Here is a 17,960-nt window from a genome sequence, read left to right on the forward strand (position 1 = left end):
CATTTGAATTCATTGAAAGTCACCTGTCACGGTCCGAATATAATATGTTAAGGTTGTGCAAATATTCGAGAATTTCGAATAACAAATCAAATAGCGTTCTGTTCGATTCGGTATGCGAATGAAATAGAGAAATTTTGAAATGCCGAATATTTTTTTCAAATATTCTCCTTCTATTAAACACCAATTAAATTATTCCAAAGTAACAAGAAGTTGAAACATTAGGGGGGGGGGGGACATTTCTTGTTTTATCAAGATGCGTGGAGCCCAAGGTTTTACGGGACTACCAACAGTACACTGATCACAGGGTGAAGGCGTTCTTGCTTAAAACTCCAGTGTCGCCGAAGCGACAGTCATAAGTCCAATATGACAATCGTGACGATGTTTACTCATTAATAAAATTGCTTGATACTTACATATCAGTTGTATTTATAAACTGCTGACAAAGTGCTACCTTCAAACCGGCACTTACAAAATATTTCAGTGGCTATAGTTGCTGCTGTGCACGAGCTTGCTTCACTATAAAAAAAATGCTCTAATTTATATTTCCATCTGTTGAAAGTAATCTTGATGCTCCTTTGTTCAAGCTTCTGAATGTTTGTATTAAATTAATTGTTGTGGATTTCGCGGGATGACTCGAAAATGTTAAATTACCATTTTAGGGGTGCTTTGGAACTGGTTGCCTTATACTATTCGAACTGTAAGTGTTCGATTTAATTATAAAATTACCTGATTTCACACCCTTGTAATATCACTGAAGTGGGAGCAGCTCAAGTCAGGAAGCGATCACCAAGGTCAAGATATAGTCGTAAGTCTCCCACTTGACCAAAAACTAGGACAAGGGGGTTGCAGACGGCGCCGCCGATGGGAAGGGCGAGTACTATTTAGTGTACGTGCGACCCGCAAAGGACAACTTTTTCATTATTATTTTCGCAGTGTAATTGCTATGGCTTAACGTTCAAACCACGGTATGATTACGAGGGATACCGCAGTGGAGGGCTCCGGAAATCTCGACCACCTAGGGTTCTTTGACGTGCCTCTAAATCTAAGTGGACAGCCCTCTAGTACAAAGCTTCCATCGGAATGTGGCTTCCGAAGACCGGATCCAATCCGGCAGCCATCGGGTCAGCAGTAGAACATCATAACGTCTAAACCATCAGGGCGGTTACGATAACCATTCTTTAGGTTGAAAAACTAGGGCTAGGAGTTACAAGCTCAAGGCAGCCTTTACGACTTGACAAAATGGCTCATTCATTTTCGCAGAATACGCTATGAAATTACACGACTTCGTAGAGCATCATTGGAGGGCAATGCGTATATTGTGACTATAATGTACAACAGATGTAGACATACGTACAATGGAGCCATCTATACGCGACAAGCACCATTTGTCCAGCTAGCAGCTGTCAGTCACTCAATGTGTGCTTAGAAGGTGAAGACTGCAGCGCTGCCGTATATATCGACCAAGTCAAGAAACGAGACAGAAATACGTTTGACTGACAAAAGAACGGTCGCCCCAACAGGGCACGCACTGTGCTGCCAGTGCATGCAGGAGTGGCAATGCATGCCAGTCAGTCATATGCCGTATCGTACAGAGTTCTCTGTGTGTAACGCTTGTTCCGTCCGTTCAATTTCACCGGCTGTTCTTATTAATGTTTAATACCCGCGCCGCAACATTTTTTTTTTACTTGCACTACAACACCCTCGAAATCTGTCACCCAAAATAAATGATTTGGGCACTTTTCTCAATTTCTTGTTACCTTAGTGATTTCGTGCAAATGCTCGAAGACACGTGAAGTTATGTCAACCTTTCGTATTGTTTCTTGAGCGGTAGATCAAACGATTCATGCATATCGGCAAATAATAGAAAATCGTTGTACACTTCACATGAAAGTCATATCAATCCGGTAGCCAGGACCTCCGTCTGTTGATATTCTAAAGATTTTTTTTAGGTATGCCAAAGATTAAAATTTCACCATACCTCCAAATGACATGCATCCAAATTAATAGTCGAGTATCGCGTACACTTCACAAATTCCGAGTTAGTTTCTCTACTGCAACAGAAACAGCACAGTGTGCAGCTTCGCAAAAGCCTGTCAAGCGTATTTCACACATGGTGCGCGTGTTAAAATATCAAGCGAGTCGGTTTATACTATTTAAAAAAGTAGGTGTATGCAAGAAGTAACCGCAGCTTGATTACATGGCTGTCGTTTTGCGTCGCGGTGCGTCTTTGCTGACGAAGCGCGTTACTAGAGATAACTATAGCTGTCACGGTGCCGTGGCATGCAGGGCTGGCTACAAACCAGTGAATCAAAAGTTCACACACATAGAAGTACAGTTGGGCGAATATGCGTTCGGAACAGTGGCACTTGTAAAACGTGTCCGCAAGGATGCGAATTCACGCAAAAGTTAGAAGAGCCAGTCCCGCCGACAGAGGTGTAAGCTTAAATAAACACCAAACAAGCTGACGGTGCCGAGACTGCCATTCCAGGTTTACGCCGTGCAGGCTGACACAGTTCCGTGGAGGTGGTGGCTCTTGCCACCAGTCAGCATACACTAGGTCGACACGGCGTGGCACTGGGTGTGTCCATGCGAATACGTCGGGGATGGTGCTGCTGCAACGTCAGTATGCGAGCTGCACATTTCACCGCTCGTGCACAGCCAACAGACGGTCTAGAATAATCCTTGAAGAGTCGGGTATGAATGGTGGCTGGACTGTGAAAAGCTGCTCCTGGTGAAGGTAAGCTATTGACAGCGTAAGTTCAGTAGACGAGTGCAAAAATGCAATACTCCGTACTATGAGAAAACTATAGGAAAACAAAATTGCCTGGCTTACAGCTGTGGAAAGCATTATAATGGTTTTTTTTTGTTTCCTTTAGTTGAAGATGTCTGGCGCCTCACCATCTTATTTTTGGGAAGCGCGTGGCTGTACTCCTTTGACTCAGTGCAACGTTTCGGATCTTATTGCCTCCCACGGCTCACACCTTCTTCACGGAAGCTGGGATCACCACCACGTCTCTGCAACGCTCAGCGCGCTACAATTCCATCTCAATGCGAATAACACTTCGTCCGCTAAATTGGTACAAAGCACTTGGCGTCGGTACAAGGCTACTTTGTGCGCTTTGGGAAGCGCGCAAGCGATCCTACACGTGACATCATAGAGTTCGTCACTACTGTCTGTGCCGCCAGGGGCATCAGACGGCGCTGTCATAGGACAGCGTGCCGCCGCTAGGCAGCGGCTCAGGACTGACGGGTCAGACGGGAACTGGCGCGGGGGTGAGTAGGTCGCACAGCTTGCGGATGGAGAGAAGCGTGACGCCGAGCGCGACGAGCAGCAGCAGGCACGTGGCCGACAGGAAGAGGCCCGGTCGCCGGCCACCCTCCATGGAGAGGGCGTAGATGAGCCAGAAGACGCAGCAGTAGAGGGACACCACCGAGGCGCCCATTAGCGCCCCGATTCGCCACTGGTCGCGCCATGAGCATCCCGGAGTCTTCTTGGACACTTCGGGCGGGGATCCCGGGGGCGATGAAGACTCGGTGTCCTGCATGCAGCGTGGGGTTTGTAAGCGAGAAATGTATTTTTGCGAGTGTGTAATGATTGGAACAGCGCATACAGAGCATGTAAACTGGGAAAAATTAAGCGCTGTTGCCGGTCCAAACATGAAGGTATGCTATAGTTGCATGCCATAAATGAATAGTTTGTAATTCCGATATGTTTGTACTTTTCTACCTATATAGTGCCTTGTCGGGTGAAAGATCGGTAGACATATTACACGCGGATACACAAGTACACAGAGGAAAGAGGGAGAGACCACAAATCAAATACAAACAAAGACCTGCAGCCACACAATTGCGTAGGCGGTATGGTTTCGCGTAGTTTGTCTCCAACTTTACAATGACAAACAACATGTCTGTATTCAAACTCAATTAAAATGTATGCGGAATCTAGGTACTTTCTTGAATGACGAATTTTTTTTTTTGCAGCCAAGTTTTCTCATTTCTCGGTATTTACTGAGAACGTTCCTTTATTAATGCAAAAAGATAAGCAATAATTACCCAACACCATTGTTCATAGACAAAACACGCGGTGCGACACATAAGTGGCCACCGACATTTATCAACACCAACACTTCCATTCCTCCGCAACATTCCGTTGTATTGTTGTTCATTCAAGACACGAGTTCAGGGTAAGACGAGAGCTCTAAGCGACGAGAGGCCGTCTATCATGCACGGACTTGTCATCTCCATGGCAATGCGGCAGTGATGGTAACTCGACGAACGAGCGGTCGCTGCGGAGCCGATGTTTCAACAAAGAGGCGCGCCTTCGTCCTAACGCGTGTGCGAAGACAATTGCATATTGTTTAAACGTTGACTCCAGCAAGACTGGTCGTTTAGCGAGTTCTTACCATGCCCCCTGCTTTGCTAAGTTCATGACAAGTGCAATGACTCTGGGGGCTTGATACTTGGCAAGCAAGGAAACGATTTGTGAGTCTATACAGCATCCACGCAGCCGGAAACTGCAAAACGAGTAACTCCCAAACTGTGACTTCAAATAGTGAAGCTGTTTATGCCGGTCGTAAGAACTTTGGTAAGTACAAAAACTATCATCGTGAACGGGTATGTGCCACGGGCAAATACTACTACTGACAACTATAGTATACTAAAAATTAAAAAGGCATCAGACGGGCGGCAAGCACCAGTTAACATTTCATATAGAGAGGGAGAGAGAACTATTTATTGAAAGGCGGAGAATTTAGCCGGCGTGTGCAGATAGCTGTCTTAATACTCCGCGTGGGGAAGAGGAATGGTGACTGAAAGACAGAAAGAGAGGTAGAGAGAAAACATTAAAAGATAAAACGTGAAGAAAATAATTATTATACAAACAGTTTTTTTTTTTTTTGTCTCTTGGGCGGGTACGTGTGCTGATAGAATGGATTATTACGAGTTTTCAAGGTGCCACTACAGTTCGTCGAGCCGGCCGATATTGCCTAAATGCGTGAATAAAAGCTTCATCACATGCCTCTGTCGCGTGAGGCATGGTTAAAGGGCGCAATACACAGTCTATTGATAAAAGTTCTTCGGGTTAGCAAATACATGTATTGTTCACAGAGAGCGCGCTGATCAGCATACGCTCGGCACTCAAACAAGTTATGTTCTTAGAAGTGTGGCAGCTTGGGCTAGTTGGTATGGCATGACGATAGTTATAGCGCGAGAACAAAACGACGACACAGAGACAAGAAGGACACGAGCGCTCGTGTCTTTCGTGTCCTTCTTGTCTCTGTGTCGTTTTGTTCTTGCGCTATAACTATCGTTATGTTCTACAGTTTCGGTGGAGCCACAGTTATTGCGATATGAGCTTTCTGCTTGACCAAAATGGTACGGTAAGTTGTTTCCATAAGCACTGTTGAGTCGGCGACGATGGTACCGGCTCAACAGTGTTCCAACAGTGTTCCAGATGTCGAGGAATTCTGTATGGGAGGCTAATTGTTGGATGTGGGTCGATAGAGTGGAGGAAAGCATAATGATGCGTCGGATGGTTCCAGGACCTCTTCTTTTCTTCAAAAGCAAGTCTTTTAGTCAGCTGGAAAGCATTAGATTTAGTAAAATATGTTCGACAATGATTTTGGCTTTGAAGTCCTTTGCGGGCCGCTTCATCTGCGTTTTCATTGGCCAGAATACAGCAATGAGCCGGTATCCATTGAAATGTGATGACGTGACCTGCGGTAATAGACATGCGACGTAAGTACGCTATATCGAGCGAAATCGGGTGATATTTTTTTAAGACGTTAAACAGTATTTGTAGTGCTCCATTGGAGTCAGTGAAGGTGCACCCATCGGTTTCGGCTTCTCTGGACATAGATGACTGCTTCTTTGATGCCATGAAGTTCTGCTGTCGTTTATGATGTCCTGCATTGTAGCCGATAAGATAGAATGTCGTGCAGAGAGGACAAAGAGGCCACATGAGGAAATCTCCTAAGTAGTTGAGACGTTAATACCTAGAAGTATTTAAGTGTTAATCTCTCTTCTGACCTGCCCCGCCACGGTGGTCTAGTGGCTAAGGTACTCGGCTGCTGACCCGCAGGGCGCGGGATCGAATCCCGGCTGCGGCGGCTGCATTTCCGATGGAGGCGGAAATGTTGTAGGCCCGTGTGCTCAGATTTGGGTGCACGTTAAAGAACCCCGTGGTGGTCGAAATTTCCAAAGCCATCCACAAGGCGCTTCTCATAATCATATGGTGGCCTTGGGACGTTAAACCCCGCATATCAATCATCAATCTCTTTTGACCTATCATGGCACACCCATATACCCAGCATAAAAAATTCTTCTAATCGTGTTCTCGGTTTCTTAATTGCGGCGTAATATCCGATTAGCAGCACCCTTAGTCAAACGCATGTGCCCTGTGGAAACCATGGCAGCATAACCACATCGCCATGATTGAATCAGTGCCGTGCCGTGCCGTTTCATTTTTTCGGACTATTCCTACAAGTCTAGTTCATCGAAACTCAAATCACAAGCAAACCTTCCCAGCCTTGCATGACGCCATCGAGTCGCCCGCCTTTCTCTCTTTCACAAATCACCCAAAGTCAACCTCATTGTTCCAGCTCATCGCCGGGACAACCACAAAATGACCGTATACCCCCCTAAAGCTCACACTGTCTCCCATGCATCCTCCTTCTTCAACCTGACATCAAGGGCCTGGAATGACCTTCCCAACAAAGCAGTACTTCAATCAGACACAACCATGTTCAAACATATCATAGAAGAACTGTTGTTGTAGATACGCCCCCCCCCCCTCATGTAAAACCCATTTTTAGGGGCCTTTGATGTGTAATAAATAAATAAATAAATAAATAAATAAATAAATAAATAAATACAAATATGAGAATGCTGAATATAGGGCTGGACTACGTAGAAGGGCGTAGTCTGCAGCACTGCGGTCTGTGCGATACGTCTCTTTGCTCCATTGATGCCTAGTACAAATGGTTCATCATCAAGAGGCGGAAGCGTCCAGGGAGGAAATCTTGGAGGCATTAACTTCTCCGGTGCTCTGATAGCAGCAAGTTGCTGCATTTGCACAGCTTGGCCGAATGCTGCAGAATTGCTGTGGGTAAGATGTACGCGGCCCAGAAAATACTTCTTCCCTTGTTGACGTTGAACATAAGTGCGCAATATTTCCTGAGTGGGGATGACATCGAGTTGAATACATCCTGCTTCCAGTACAGTTTCCGAGTCTGATGAGCTCTTCGGGAGGCCTAGACAAATTCACGAGCTATATAAATAGATTGCGAGCTATTTAATAGAACGGAAGATATATATGAGCACTCCAAACTGCACAGTTGTACGCAGTATAGAGCAGGGCGCACTCCAGGGTGCTGTTCTCAGTTCGCTCCTTTTCAACATCACTCCGATACATATAACAAGGATATTGCTGCGAGTAGTTGTATCTGGAGCACTTCAAGTTCACGTTTTGTCCCCAAACAACGCCTTCAAAAAGCTTTACGGAACCTCTCCACGTTTTTGACTCCCCTCGAGGTATGCATTTTTCTCCAAAAGAGAGCACAGATATTGCTTTCACGAGCAAGAAAATGACCAAGTATGCGCTCCTCCTGGGTGGCCAATCGCTGACCTATGTATACGGTCTCAACGATTTCTTTTTGTGATCCCATAACAACTTTCCCCGTAATAAGTCATCGGTGTTAACCCAGTAATAAACATCGTGGCAGCACGTTCCACCTTTGCTGAAGCACCTGCACGGAGTGCTTCAGCTGCACGTACAACGAAAGAACACTACGGGAAGCGGTAAAGGCAAAGGCGACTGCGAGAGGAGCCCGAAGCGATTGGAAGCCGTATACGCGAATGACGACATGCCCGCAAATCTACGAAACACTGGGTTTCAGCGCGAGTTTCAGTACCTGGAGTTTGGACATCCGTGTCATGTCTGCGACTGTCTGTTGCTATGGCTCAAACCTCTCCGCGCTGAGAAGCGACATAGACACAACCAGATAAGGCTTCAGGATAATCCGCCTTCGCTGTTTCATGCCTTGCACGATTTCGTTTGTTTGCTTGCTTGTTTGTTCGTTTGTTTCCCTAGATAAATGGCACGTACACACTATGCGGTATTTCGTTAAAGCTTCACCATTTCGTTGTCTCAAGCCATCACGAAGTGAAGGCAACGATTCAAGCCTTCATACTTCGAATAACGCCAGCCCTATTCTCAAAGTTGTTTCTTACCGGCTTTCAACACCTCCAACGAAGAGACAATTCGTATAAGACAAAAGAAAAGAAAAAGGTCCTTGTACGGCGCGTCATTTTCAGGGCTATTGTACATGTAATGCGACCGCTTCAGGACGTTAACTTCTGAACGAGGAAGCAACGAAAGAAGCGTCGAGTGTTGCATACACGGGAGAGCCTCCAACCGACGTGCGATTTTGCCTATACCAATTTTTTACTGTTCGTTGAACCGCTACGCAGAACTTTTGTTGAGATGACGCTCTCCTCTCTTCAAGTCGAGCTTGTATGGTGCATTGAATGTGAGAAAAAAATGTGCTCATTCTTTTAGTCGAGTCTGCGAGGCGTACAACAATTCAGGGTGTCGTGCGTACGTTTACACGTCACAGGTCATTCAGGTTTTATGGACAATTTTGCGGATGGGTTACGGAGCCACGCTTCTCCGAAGAATGACGGAAGATGGTTTGGTGAATGCCTCCCGACTACAAAAAAAAAATGATTATAGTTAATTGCGTAGTGGGTACCCTGCAAGTTTGCTCGTAGGCAAAGAGTGTTTAAACATATTCCCAGGAATCGGGAACATTTGGACGTGGCGCCATCTCTTGGCAGCAAGAACGGCTGCCCGCCATAACTGAAAGGCAAATAGGTGAGAAAAATCATATCTCTTGAAAAAAGCTAGTTTTCAAAAACGTCTCCGGGTTATATGTAGCAGAGATCCACTGGTACATTGTGGTAAAATTGCAGCATCGCACTACATATCGTGTGGCTTCCCAGGACAATCGGAGACCGCCCATAAAGACACATGGGATCTCATTGCTTAATATTCAACGCAGTGAGAAGTCGTGTAATTCGTATTGCGGCAATATGTAACCTTGTCAGACTGTTCAAATAAATATCTGCTGTATAAAACCGGGAGTCATTCTTGATAACTACAGTTTTTTTTTTCGTCAGATATGTTTTTTTTTTTTTTTCGCATTTTTCCCGTTCAGTTACGGCAGGCCATCCCTGTCGCCGACAAGAGGTGGCGTTACGTGCAAATGTCCGCAAGCCTGGCAGCTTTTTTATTTTTATTTTTTTCGTTCACGTGCATCTGTTCTCCAAATAAATCTTTCAATTTGCGAGTCAGCGCTTACCCGTCTCCCTTTTTTTGCATTTCGTCTGCGTCCTTTTCGCGCTGTATTTATTATTTATTTATTGTATCTATTTAGCGATCACTGATATTTAAATGCGATCGCCGGGGTCGAAATCGAACCCACGACTTTCAGTCAAGCGCCCGTACACCACACAGTGTTACACCGAAGAGAAAATTCACAGAAATTCAATTCAGTAAATTAATTTAGGATTTTTTAAAAATTCTAATAATTCAACTTTGGTCAGTGATAGTAGCGCAGAGTTATTCCTGTACACATACGTAATATTGAACGTGGCGTAAATAAGCTTCGTTCTTTATGTTTCAATGCTTTAACTTAAGAGGTTACGCATACACACAACCCTTCGAAGAAACAGCTGACATATACAGTGCGCATCGTTCAATGAGACGTTTGTCGGGAGGGCATCATTCCGACAGTCGACGACCGTCGCAGCTATGAAAGGAAACGTTCACCCTCGCCAAGGAAGGAGCGTTCCATCAAGAGCTTCGGGGATCCAGCTGCTTTTAAAGTTTTCCACATCTCGGGTCTCTATCAAGCCCAGCGCTAATGGCCGAGAACAGTGCTCTCTGCTGACGCCAGACAAGCTGCGCCACTCTTACGAAGCGAGCGTCTGAGACCACCACCACGCAAAAGACCGGCTTCGCCTCGGGGCACCATTCGCATTAGCCGCAGAGCTCAGCAAGTGCGTCAACTTCTGTTAACCGACCTTTTACAACACCCGTACCTTGGAGGTCCCATGCGATTACCGGAAGAATTCGGACAAAACAAGTGTGGACAAGGCATCCCTATAGGGACTAGCATCGAAGGGGAGGTCATAAAATAACTAGAAAAGCAAAAGAATAATCGAAATGCTTCACGGAAGGTATCTGATCGGATGGCACCTCATTTTTCGAACAGCAGAACATGTGCGTACACGTGGTAAACGCAGTGTAGCGCAAAGCGCCGTCAGCCACTAGGCTTTCCCGACTAGACTTATCGACCGTCCCACATTTCATGGTGAACAATATATATATATATATATATATATATATATATATATATATATATATATATATATATATATATATATATATATATATATATATATATATATATATATATATATATATATATATATATATATATACATATATATATATATATATATATATATATATATATATATATAAGCTGACAGTCAGAGCGATAATCAAAGTAAACAAAGCTTACTTATAGTACAAGACGTATAGGTTCTCAGAAACACATGGATTTGAATAAGCGACGCAGAATTCTTGTACAGAGGGTGTCTCAAACTTATCCGGTACACATTCCTCCTAGGAACTCGACGAAGGCTTCTGCATTCGCCTTGGCGAAAACAAGTCTGCGACTAGAAGCGACGGCACTGGCATGCTGCACGCCCTTTTCCACCAGCGTTGATTACTGCTAGCAAAGCAGTGGATTGATTTACACACACATCTGAATTATATACTCTCTCTCGTACACCTTTCAGTGCAACCATAGCTCCTCTGTTTCACACTACCGCTTTTACAGACAGACTGTAGGCTCACACGGACTTACGAGGAACACAGGCATATACACATCATTTAATATTAGATTTAAACAGTATTTGTTAGTCATAGACGTGCATAATTAATTATGTCATTCTTTTAGTCGCCCATTAACCGATGAGGTCCTTGGCCTGGCGCCATTACCATAAATGTGGTGATAGCAGCCATCGTCGAATTCTTAGAAGACACTGGACCGAATGCACGTCTGTATAGAGTTACCCAAGCCTAACAAGACCATGTTCTCATCTCCCTACCTTATCATCGTCGTTCATCGCTCTTTCGCTCCTCGGTCACCCTTCCCCAGTGTAGAGAAGCAGGCCAGAGCAAACTGTAGCTCAGACCGACCTCTCTAGCTTTCTGTCAATAAATTAATTCTCTCTTTCCCATGTCATTCGTCCGTTAGTTCCGAATTCGTTACACATGGAGCTGCCATGGAGAGAGTGAGAGGAAGAGTGCCTCACCTATTCCATCTCTATAAGTCACACGGTGAGAAACATGGGATCAATGATTACGTTGACACAAGTGAATGAATAATAATGAAATAAAACAAATATAACGACAATGTAATGGAACATTCGCTGTTCGTTTGCATCATGATGGCACGCAGCGTGACCAGATGATGACACTCAAGCTCCCCTGACAGGGAAGAACAGCAAGGCTGGGTTGTTAGCGAAGCAATTAGACGGACTTCACGAGTGGCTGGTTGCACGAACCGAAGCTTCATGGCAGACTGTTAAAAGAGTGGGAGACGAGGCTAGCACATTGCTCAAGCACTGGCTGCAACTGTCGCTGTTACGAATGAGCTTTAGCGGGTGCGTTTGAGGATGCTCGGCACGTGGTCCACCTCCTGCTGACGTCTAGGGCGGTATGTCAAGCTCCTCTTGGGTATGCGCGCGCATGCTGAAAGTGAACATCCTGTGCATGGCAAAGACATCCGTAGGTAGTGACAGAAGAGATAAGGTTGACAGGTATGGACGGTATGGGACATGTGGTTGATTCCTCTGATTCTGTGAGTTGGGAGGATGGAAGGAGGGAAGAGGATAACTATGTGGACGGAGAAAGGAGGCGAAGCACATGCCGAAAAAACTGGCCACAACGTCAGCCCAATGCGGTTTCCAATCCACCAGGTTATTAAGGATTCGCTCAACAGTCAGTCAGAGGTTTTCTACATATGAGTGTATGTTACGTAGGAGAGGCAGATGGCCGAGCACAGCAAGTCTGTTAGCACTCGTTGATCGGGGAGTGTGACCATGTGTTCTGCATTCGGCCATAATTCGCGCTCACTTGTCGGCTCAGCAGCGAGCAACTTCCGTCGATGAGCACCAGGGTGGGCGTCTGGGGCAGCGGAGTCACCATGGCAGACTTCTCGGGATGCATTACCTTCCAAGGTTTTTACAAGGTTGCCTGTCGAAGGAAAGATCCAAATATATTGCAGGGTCCTGTACTGTCGTTTTTCCAAGGTCTCCCAGGTTCGAAAGACGAGTGCCTTGCTCACTGGGGCTAAACACCAACGAACTGTCACTTTTCCCAAATACACAAGATTCAGCACAACCGATTTGTATATATAGGGTGCGTACTTAAACCATAGAACAACCAGGCGATAGAAGATACTGCCATGTTACTTTCTTGGCATTAGTCGACACTATCTCCACGGTATTGCGGCACAAACAAAGATGCGTACTGTCAACAAGCGATCGTCCTTTCTCGGATTCCGCCTGTCATCATTCGCGCTTCAGCAACCCGCTTGTACTGCACCGCCTGCAGTTACTTACTTGTCATTTAGCGTTACATTTCCTCACTCGATTATATTTTATTGCATGGCTGCCAGCCAGTCACCGCGTACTAAGACAACATCGCATTCAGGCAATATTGTAGTCCCATCGAAAAGTAAATATCATTTGTGTATGTATGTATGTATGTATGTATGTATGTATGTATGTATGTATGTATGTATGTATGTATGTATGTATGTATGTATGTATGTATGTATGTATGTATGTATGTATGTATGTATGTATGTATGTATGCATGTATGCATGCATGCATGCATGCATGCATGCATGTATGTATGTATGTATGTATGCATGTATGTATGTATGTATGTATGTATGTATGTATGTATGTATGTATGTATGTATGTATGTATGTATGTATGTATGTATGTATGTATGTATGTATGTATGTATGTATGTATGTATGTATGTATGTGAGCGTGTGTATGTGTGTGTATGTGTATGTGTGTGCGTGTGTGTTTCAAGAAATGTGCCCAATATTCTTTAAGAATTACAGAAAGGAGGTATCGGCATGCTACCTGCGGCGTTGCTTTCCTGTGGCAGAAAGCATCTTCAGATATGTACGAACATTAATTGCGGTAGTAATTATAAAACTTCACACAATTAACTTTTTAACCAGCGGTAGTAGCCGCGGTCGAGTCAAATGGTTGAATTAAAGCCCTACCTACGAATATAGTCTAAAGCCACTTTGGAGTTTTGGAAAAGCGGCCACTGGTAATCACCGCGGAGCGATGCAACGAGCCTGATTTGGCTGGATAAACCGAAACCGACGCACCAAATAGAGCATCTACCATTCACTTCGACAACACCCTCAATGACGACACTGTTTCCCTCGAATTAAGGGAGAAGAATAAGCGAGCGTCGATAAACGGCCTCGAAGCGAAGAGTCTTTATTGACGGTTGATAACGGCGACGATAACGACGATTACCAGCGGCCGCTTTTCCAAAATTCCAAAGTGGCTATGGACTATTCGTAGTGAGGGCTTCAATTCGTCCATTGGACTTGACTGGCTATCACCACTGGTTAAAAAAGTTATGTTACTTTCTATATTTACGACCGTAATTGATGTTTGTACGCATTTGAAGATATCTTCTGCCACAAGAAAGACAACGCCGCATGTAGCACGCACATACCTCCTTTCTGTGATTTTTAAAGAATATTGGACACATTTTTTGAAACACCCTATACATAACGACTTCACATGCCGTATAAGTGGCTGCATATGCAGGCGAGAACATCACCACGCGATCGCCATAATGAACTACACAAAAGTAACAATACAAGTGAACGTTTCAGGGCGCCATCTGTCGGCAGAGACCACAGTGCTTCTACGTGATCAGCTTAATTATAGCAGATGGTTCACGCGATGGCATGATAGATCGATGGGAACAAAATGAAGAAGTTGGCGTGACAGCTAGCGCAGGCATGTGCAGCAAGAAAGCGAATAATATAAATAGAAGAAAAATAACACGGAAGGCACCGCAAGGCGCGAATTTTTATATAGCTTCTAAAGGGAGATACAACTGAAAGGTCAACCAAAATGAGCAGATTTGCGGAGCCGATTTTGTCGCCGGGCGGAACGAAAAGCTTTGAGGTACGAAGCTTCAACCACTGCTTGCTTTTACCATGGTATAACTGTCAGTTCAAGCGCACGAATAAACAGAAAGGAAGCGAGGACAAGCGCTTGTCCTGTCTTCCTTTCTGTTTATTCGTGCGCTTGAACTGACAGTTATACCATGCATATCCAACCAGCCCAACTTTCGATTCTGTAGCGTTTACCATACCTAAAATTCTCGTTCGAGGTTGTACAGTGTCTGTTATTATTTACGGCGTTGTTAGCTTCCAGCATGTATACTGCCCGGGTGCACGTTAAAGAACCCCAGGTGGTCAAAATTTCCGGAGCCCTCCACTACGGCGTCTCTCATAATCGAGTGGTGGTTTTGGGACGTTAAACCCTACAAATCTAATCTAATCTATGTATACTGCCCGACGAGCTCAATATACTTTCGCTACATACACACAGCGCTAATGAAAATAGTTTTTCTGCGAGGGTGGCTGTCAGTGCGTATAGTTGTGATAGTTACACCTATGTGTTAATACTATTGCTTCTCTTCGCGGCGACTAGGCTGCATTCCGGGCGAACATCACCCTTATTTTATGGAAGAACCAAATGTGAACGTATAGATGGCTCAAACGAGTATGTTTCTGGGAAATTTCGAACGTATAGGGTACGATAACGAACGTTATAGTACAGGACTGTAAATTTTAGAACACGGCGCTGAACATGCCCCGCAAAAAAAAAAAAAAGGCAGATCAGGACGTGTGCTTACTTAATAAGTAATTACACAGTTCGCGACTGGAACATCAGTATAAGGACTTCGGGAAGTCTATTTGCGATGTTTCGACGGCGCAGCCGTACCTGCGAAGGTACGTAGTACCTGTAAGATAAACTCATGTTCCGCCTACGAGTGCTTTTCACTTGACGTCAATCGAAACTTTCATTTTGGCTTTTCATTTCTCCGAAGTTGACAATCACATTCAAGCAGAAGATAAATGAAACGTTAATCAATATTCGCAGATTCGCGGGCTAGATTTTGTCACCAGCCTGGCCTGACAGCTTTGAGGCACTTTTTTTTTTTTTTTGATGTGCGATGCCCTGTTGCCTGGACAACGATTGCGAAAGGTTTCGTGGTGCGGAGAATGCAAGGAGAACGTATGAGATATTCGTATAAGCGGTGCTTTTTAAAGAAGCTTATCGGAACACGGATTCACGTTATGAAGTATCACGCTGCATACGCGTGCGCACGGTTCTTCTTCAGGGGGGGGGGGGTTGTCACAGCACCCCGCCCCCTCCCTATTATGATGAAAATGCCAATGTATGGGGCTGACTCTGCGCCTCCCCCCCCCCCTCCCAGTCGCAGTGTCCCTCCCTATTATGTCAATGTACAGGGCTCACTATATACGTCCCCCTCTTAGGGTGACTAGGGGGGGGGGGCGCCCCCCCTGCCCCCTCCCCGTGCGCACTCCTATGCCATGCTGTACGTTCTGTTACAGTGCACTTCAATCTTTTCTTTTTTTTTTTTTGATCTCGATGGAGAACGTGGGAGGAGTGACTAAAATAAGGCTATTTTTGACAATCGAGGAAGTTTCGTGTTTTGGAATTTACTTTTTTTTCTTTATCCGTCAAAACGCTCGCGCTGCCCCCTGGTATGCGGCAAGCCTGCACGCGCCAAATTTATTAGATAAAGGTGCTTTATCAGAGGACCACTCAATAGGCGTTTCTATGCCCGTTCAACAAGACATAGAGCGCGATAACATTTTAAAACAAGTTTTTTGGTTATCTTTTGATAACGTATACGTATTAAGGCTACTGCCTCCGAAAACGGGCCGCAAACGATGGCAAATGAAGAATAACGTGTCAAGCTCCAGACACACATCAGGTCACCTGCCAATACGAAGATGCAGCTCAGGCACACCGTGCTAAAGCATCCCTTTCGATATGTGCACGATAAACTGTTCGTGTGAAAAGAGAAAGAGTGACCATTTTCTGTCTGTTCATAGCTGGAAGGAGGGACGGCTGTTTTCAGTAAACACGGGAAAGAATGCGAGTGACTGAGTCAAGCCCCTATTTTACCGCAACAGCTACAGCCTTTGTCGTTCATTAAAAACGTCGTTGCAGTTCACCTGTCGCGAGTACTGAAGCTCGAAAGCTTTTGTAATCCATTGACATTAAGCATCAAGCTCACGTCAGTGCTCAACAGTCAGCGATTCCTTTTTTCCACTCCCTCATATCAGGAAGGTTGATCTACTGTTTTTTTTTTTGCGGCAAAAATAGCTACAAACGCAAGACTAGACACGGTAATACCAATTCAATCGAGGTCCAGCTAGAATGTCACACGTGTACATTCCCGTGAATTCGGTTATATTCCAAACAAGTTAACACCAGTAGCAACTCCAAATACGTGACCAAAACGGCGAAATTCTGTGGGCACAGAAAAGTGGCTGTACTTGCCCAGTTTTGCTTCCACGTAGACGATGTGCACTAATCCTACTTAGTAGAGAACATTGCAGGGGTGTCCACCGTTCTGCGGCAGCTATCAGATCGGCACGAAGGCGCCTTGCACCAGAGGCGAAATACGCGAGACTTCATAAACAGTGGAGGCGGGTATACGCGGACTCGCAGAAAGACAAAGCCTTCACATTCTGGACCGCACTCTGATCAACGGCCATACATCTACGGCATTGCGGGCACGCAGAGCGCCCGCAGCATACGACCCGTGCTCAGATGGTGCACCACATCGGCAACAAAACGGCAGCCTGACCCGGAAAAAAGAAGCCACAGGTACGGTCTCCCGGTTCGTATGGCCGCAAAGAACACGACAAAAAAAAAACGGTTAGCACGTGTGCGCGCTCACGCGGCCAATGGAGTATACCATCGGCAGGCGGGCAGCCAGCCGCTTACCGCAGCCGCGGTCATCAGCGCATAAGCGAGCGCAGCGTTTGCATCCTGACGGCGCGCGAGGGGTGGGAGTGTGTGGTGGAAGGGCGTTCTGAGAGCAAAGACTTACGTAGCTGTCCGTGGCGACGGCGAAAAGCCGCGCGTTGTCCTTGGCTAGTGGAGCCAGGGTTGAGCCGGGAGGTCTGCTGTTTGCCGGCGGCGGCGGGGTTTAATTTTAGGCAAGCCGCAGTTTAGGGACGACGCGACCGGCGGGTCGAGTCTGCCGCGGGGCGCCGCTCAAGCACGGCTCTGCATCGGAGGCGCCAGGTTCGAAAAAAGCCGTGGAAGATGAGTCCTGGAGAAGACCCCGAGGCGAACAGGAATAATGAGCCAGCGCTGCAGCAACAATACTCTTCTCGAACTTGCTGTTGCACGACGCCGCAAGGAAGAGCCCGCGCCGTCTAACGGTTTGTGATGTTGGCTTTACAAAGAGCAGCAGCTGGTCCAGCCTGGTACACGCATCACGACAATAGCGGCCAGTCAGCTGACGCTCGCGCGGTAGGCGAGAGGGTCCTCGGTTGCTTTCACTCGCTGGTTCTGGCGCCACCACTCGACGACAGAGAGAGAGAGAGAGCGAAATTCTGGCACAGAAAGGGAAATGTCCGCGAACAAACGCTGCACGCAATGTCAAACGCGAGGTGAAGGGCGAAACCACACACCTGTAGAATTAAATACACGATTTATGATTTAACATTCGATGAGAAGTAACTTATGGTATCGCAGATCTACGGTGGCCGTACAGAC

General features: G+C 45.8%; 1 protein-coding gene across 2 annotated transcripts; it reads right to left on the reverse strand.

Moving 5' to 3' along the window:
* Nucleotides 1-1,158: 1,158 nt before the first annotated feature.
* Nucleotides 1,159-17,802, reverse strand: LOC119188230 (uncharacterized). 2 transcript variants are annotated; one of them, XM_075895398.1, is made up of 3 exons: nt 17,287-17,802; nt 12,209-12,328; nt 1,159-3,539 (listed from the first exon to the last, which is right to left on the reverse strand). In XM_075895398.1, exons 2-3 carry the CDS (start codon nt 12,299-12,301, stop codon nt 3,252-3,254), a joined length of 381 nt encoding a protein of 126 aa, XP_075751513.1. In that variant the 5' UTR covers nt 12,302-12,328; nt 17,287-17,802; the 3' UTR covers nt 1,159-3,251. The 2 variants fall into 2 exon arrangements, with proteins under 2 accessions (XP_075751513.1, XP_075751505.1); XM_075895390.1 differs by lacking the exon at nt 17,287-17,802 and adding an exon at nt 16,731-17,274.
* Between the last annotated feature and the right edge of the window lie 158 nt (nt 17,803-17,960).

Source organism: Rhipicephalus microplus, chromosome 1, assembly GCF_043290135.1.
Source record: "Rhipicephalus microplus isolate Deutch F79 chromosome 1, USDA_Rmic, whole genome shotgun sequence".
Lineage (NCBI taxonomy): Eukaryota > Metazoa > Arthropoda > Arachnida > Ixodida > Ixodidae > Rhipicephalus > Rhipicephalus microplus.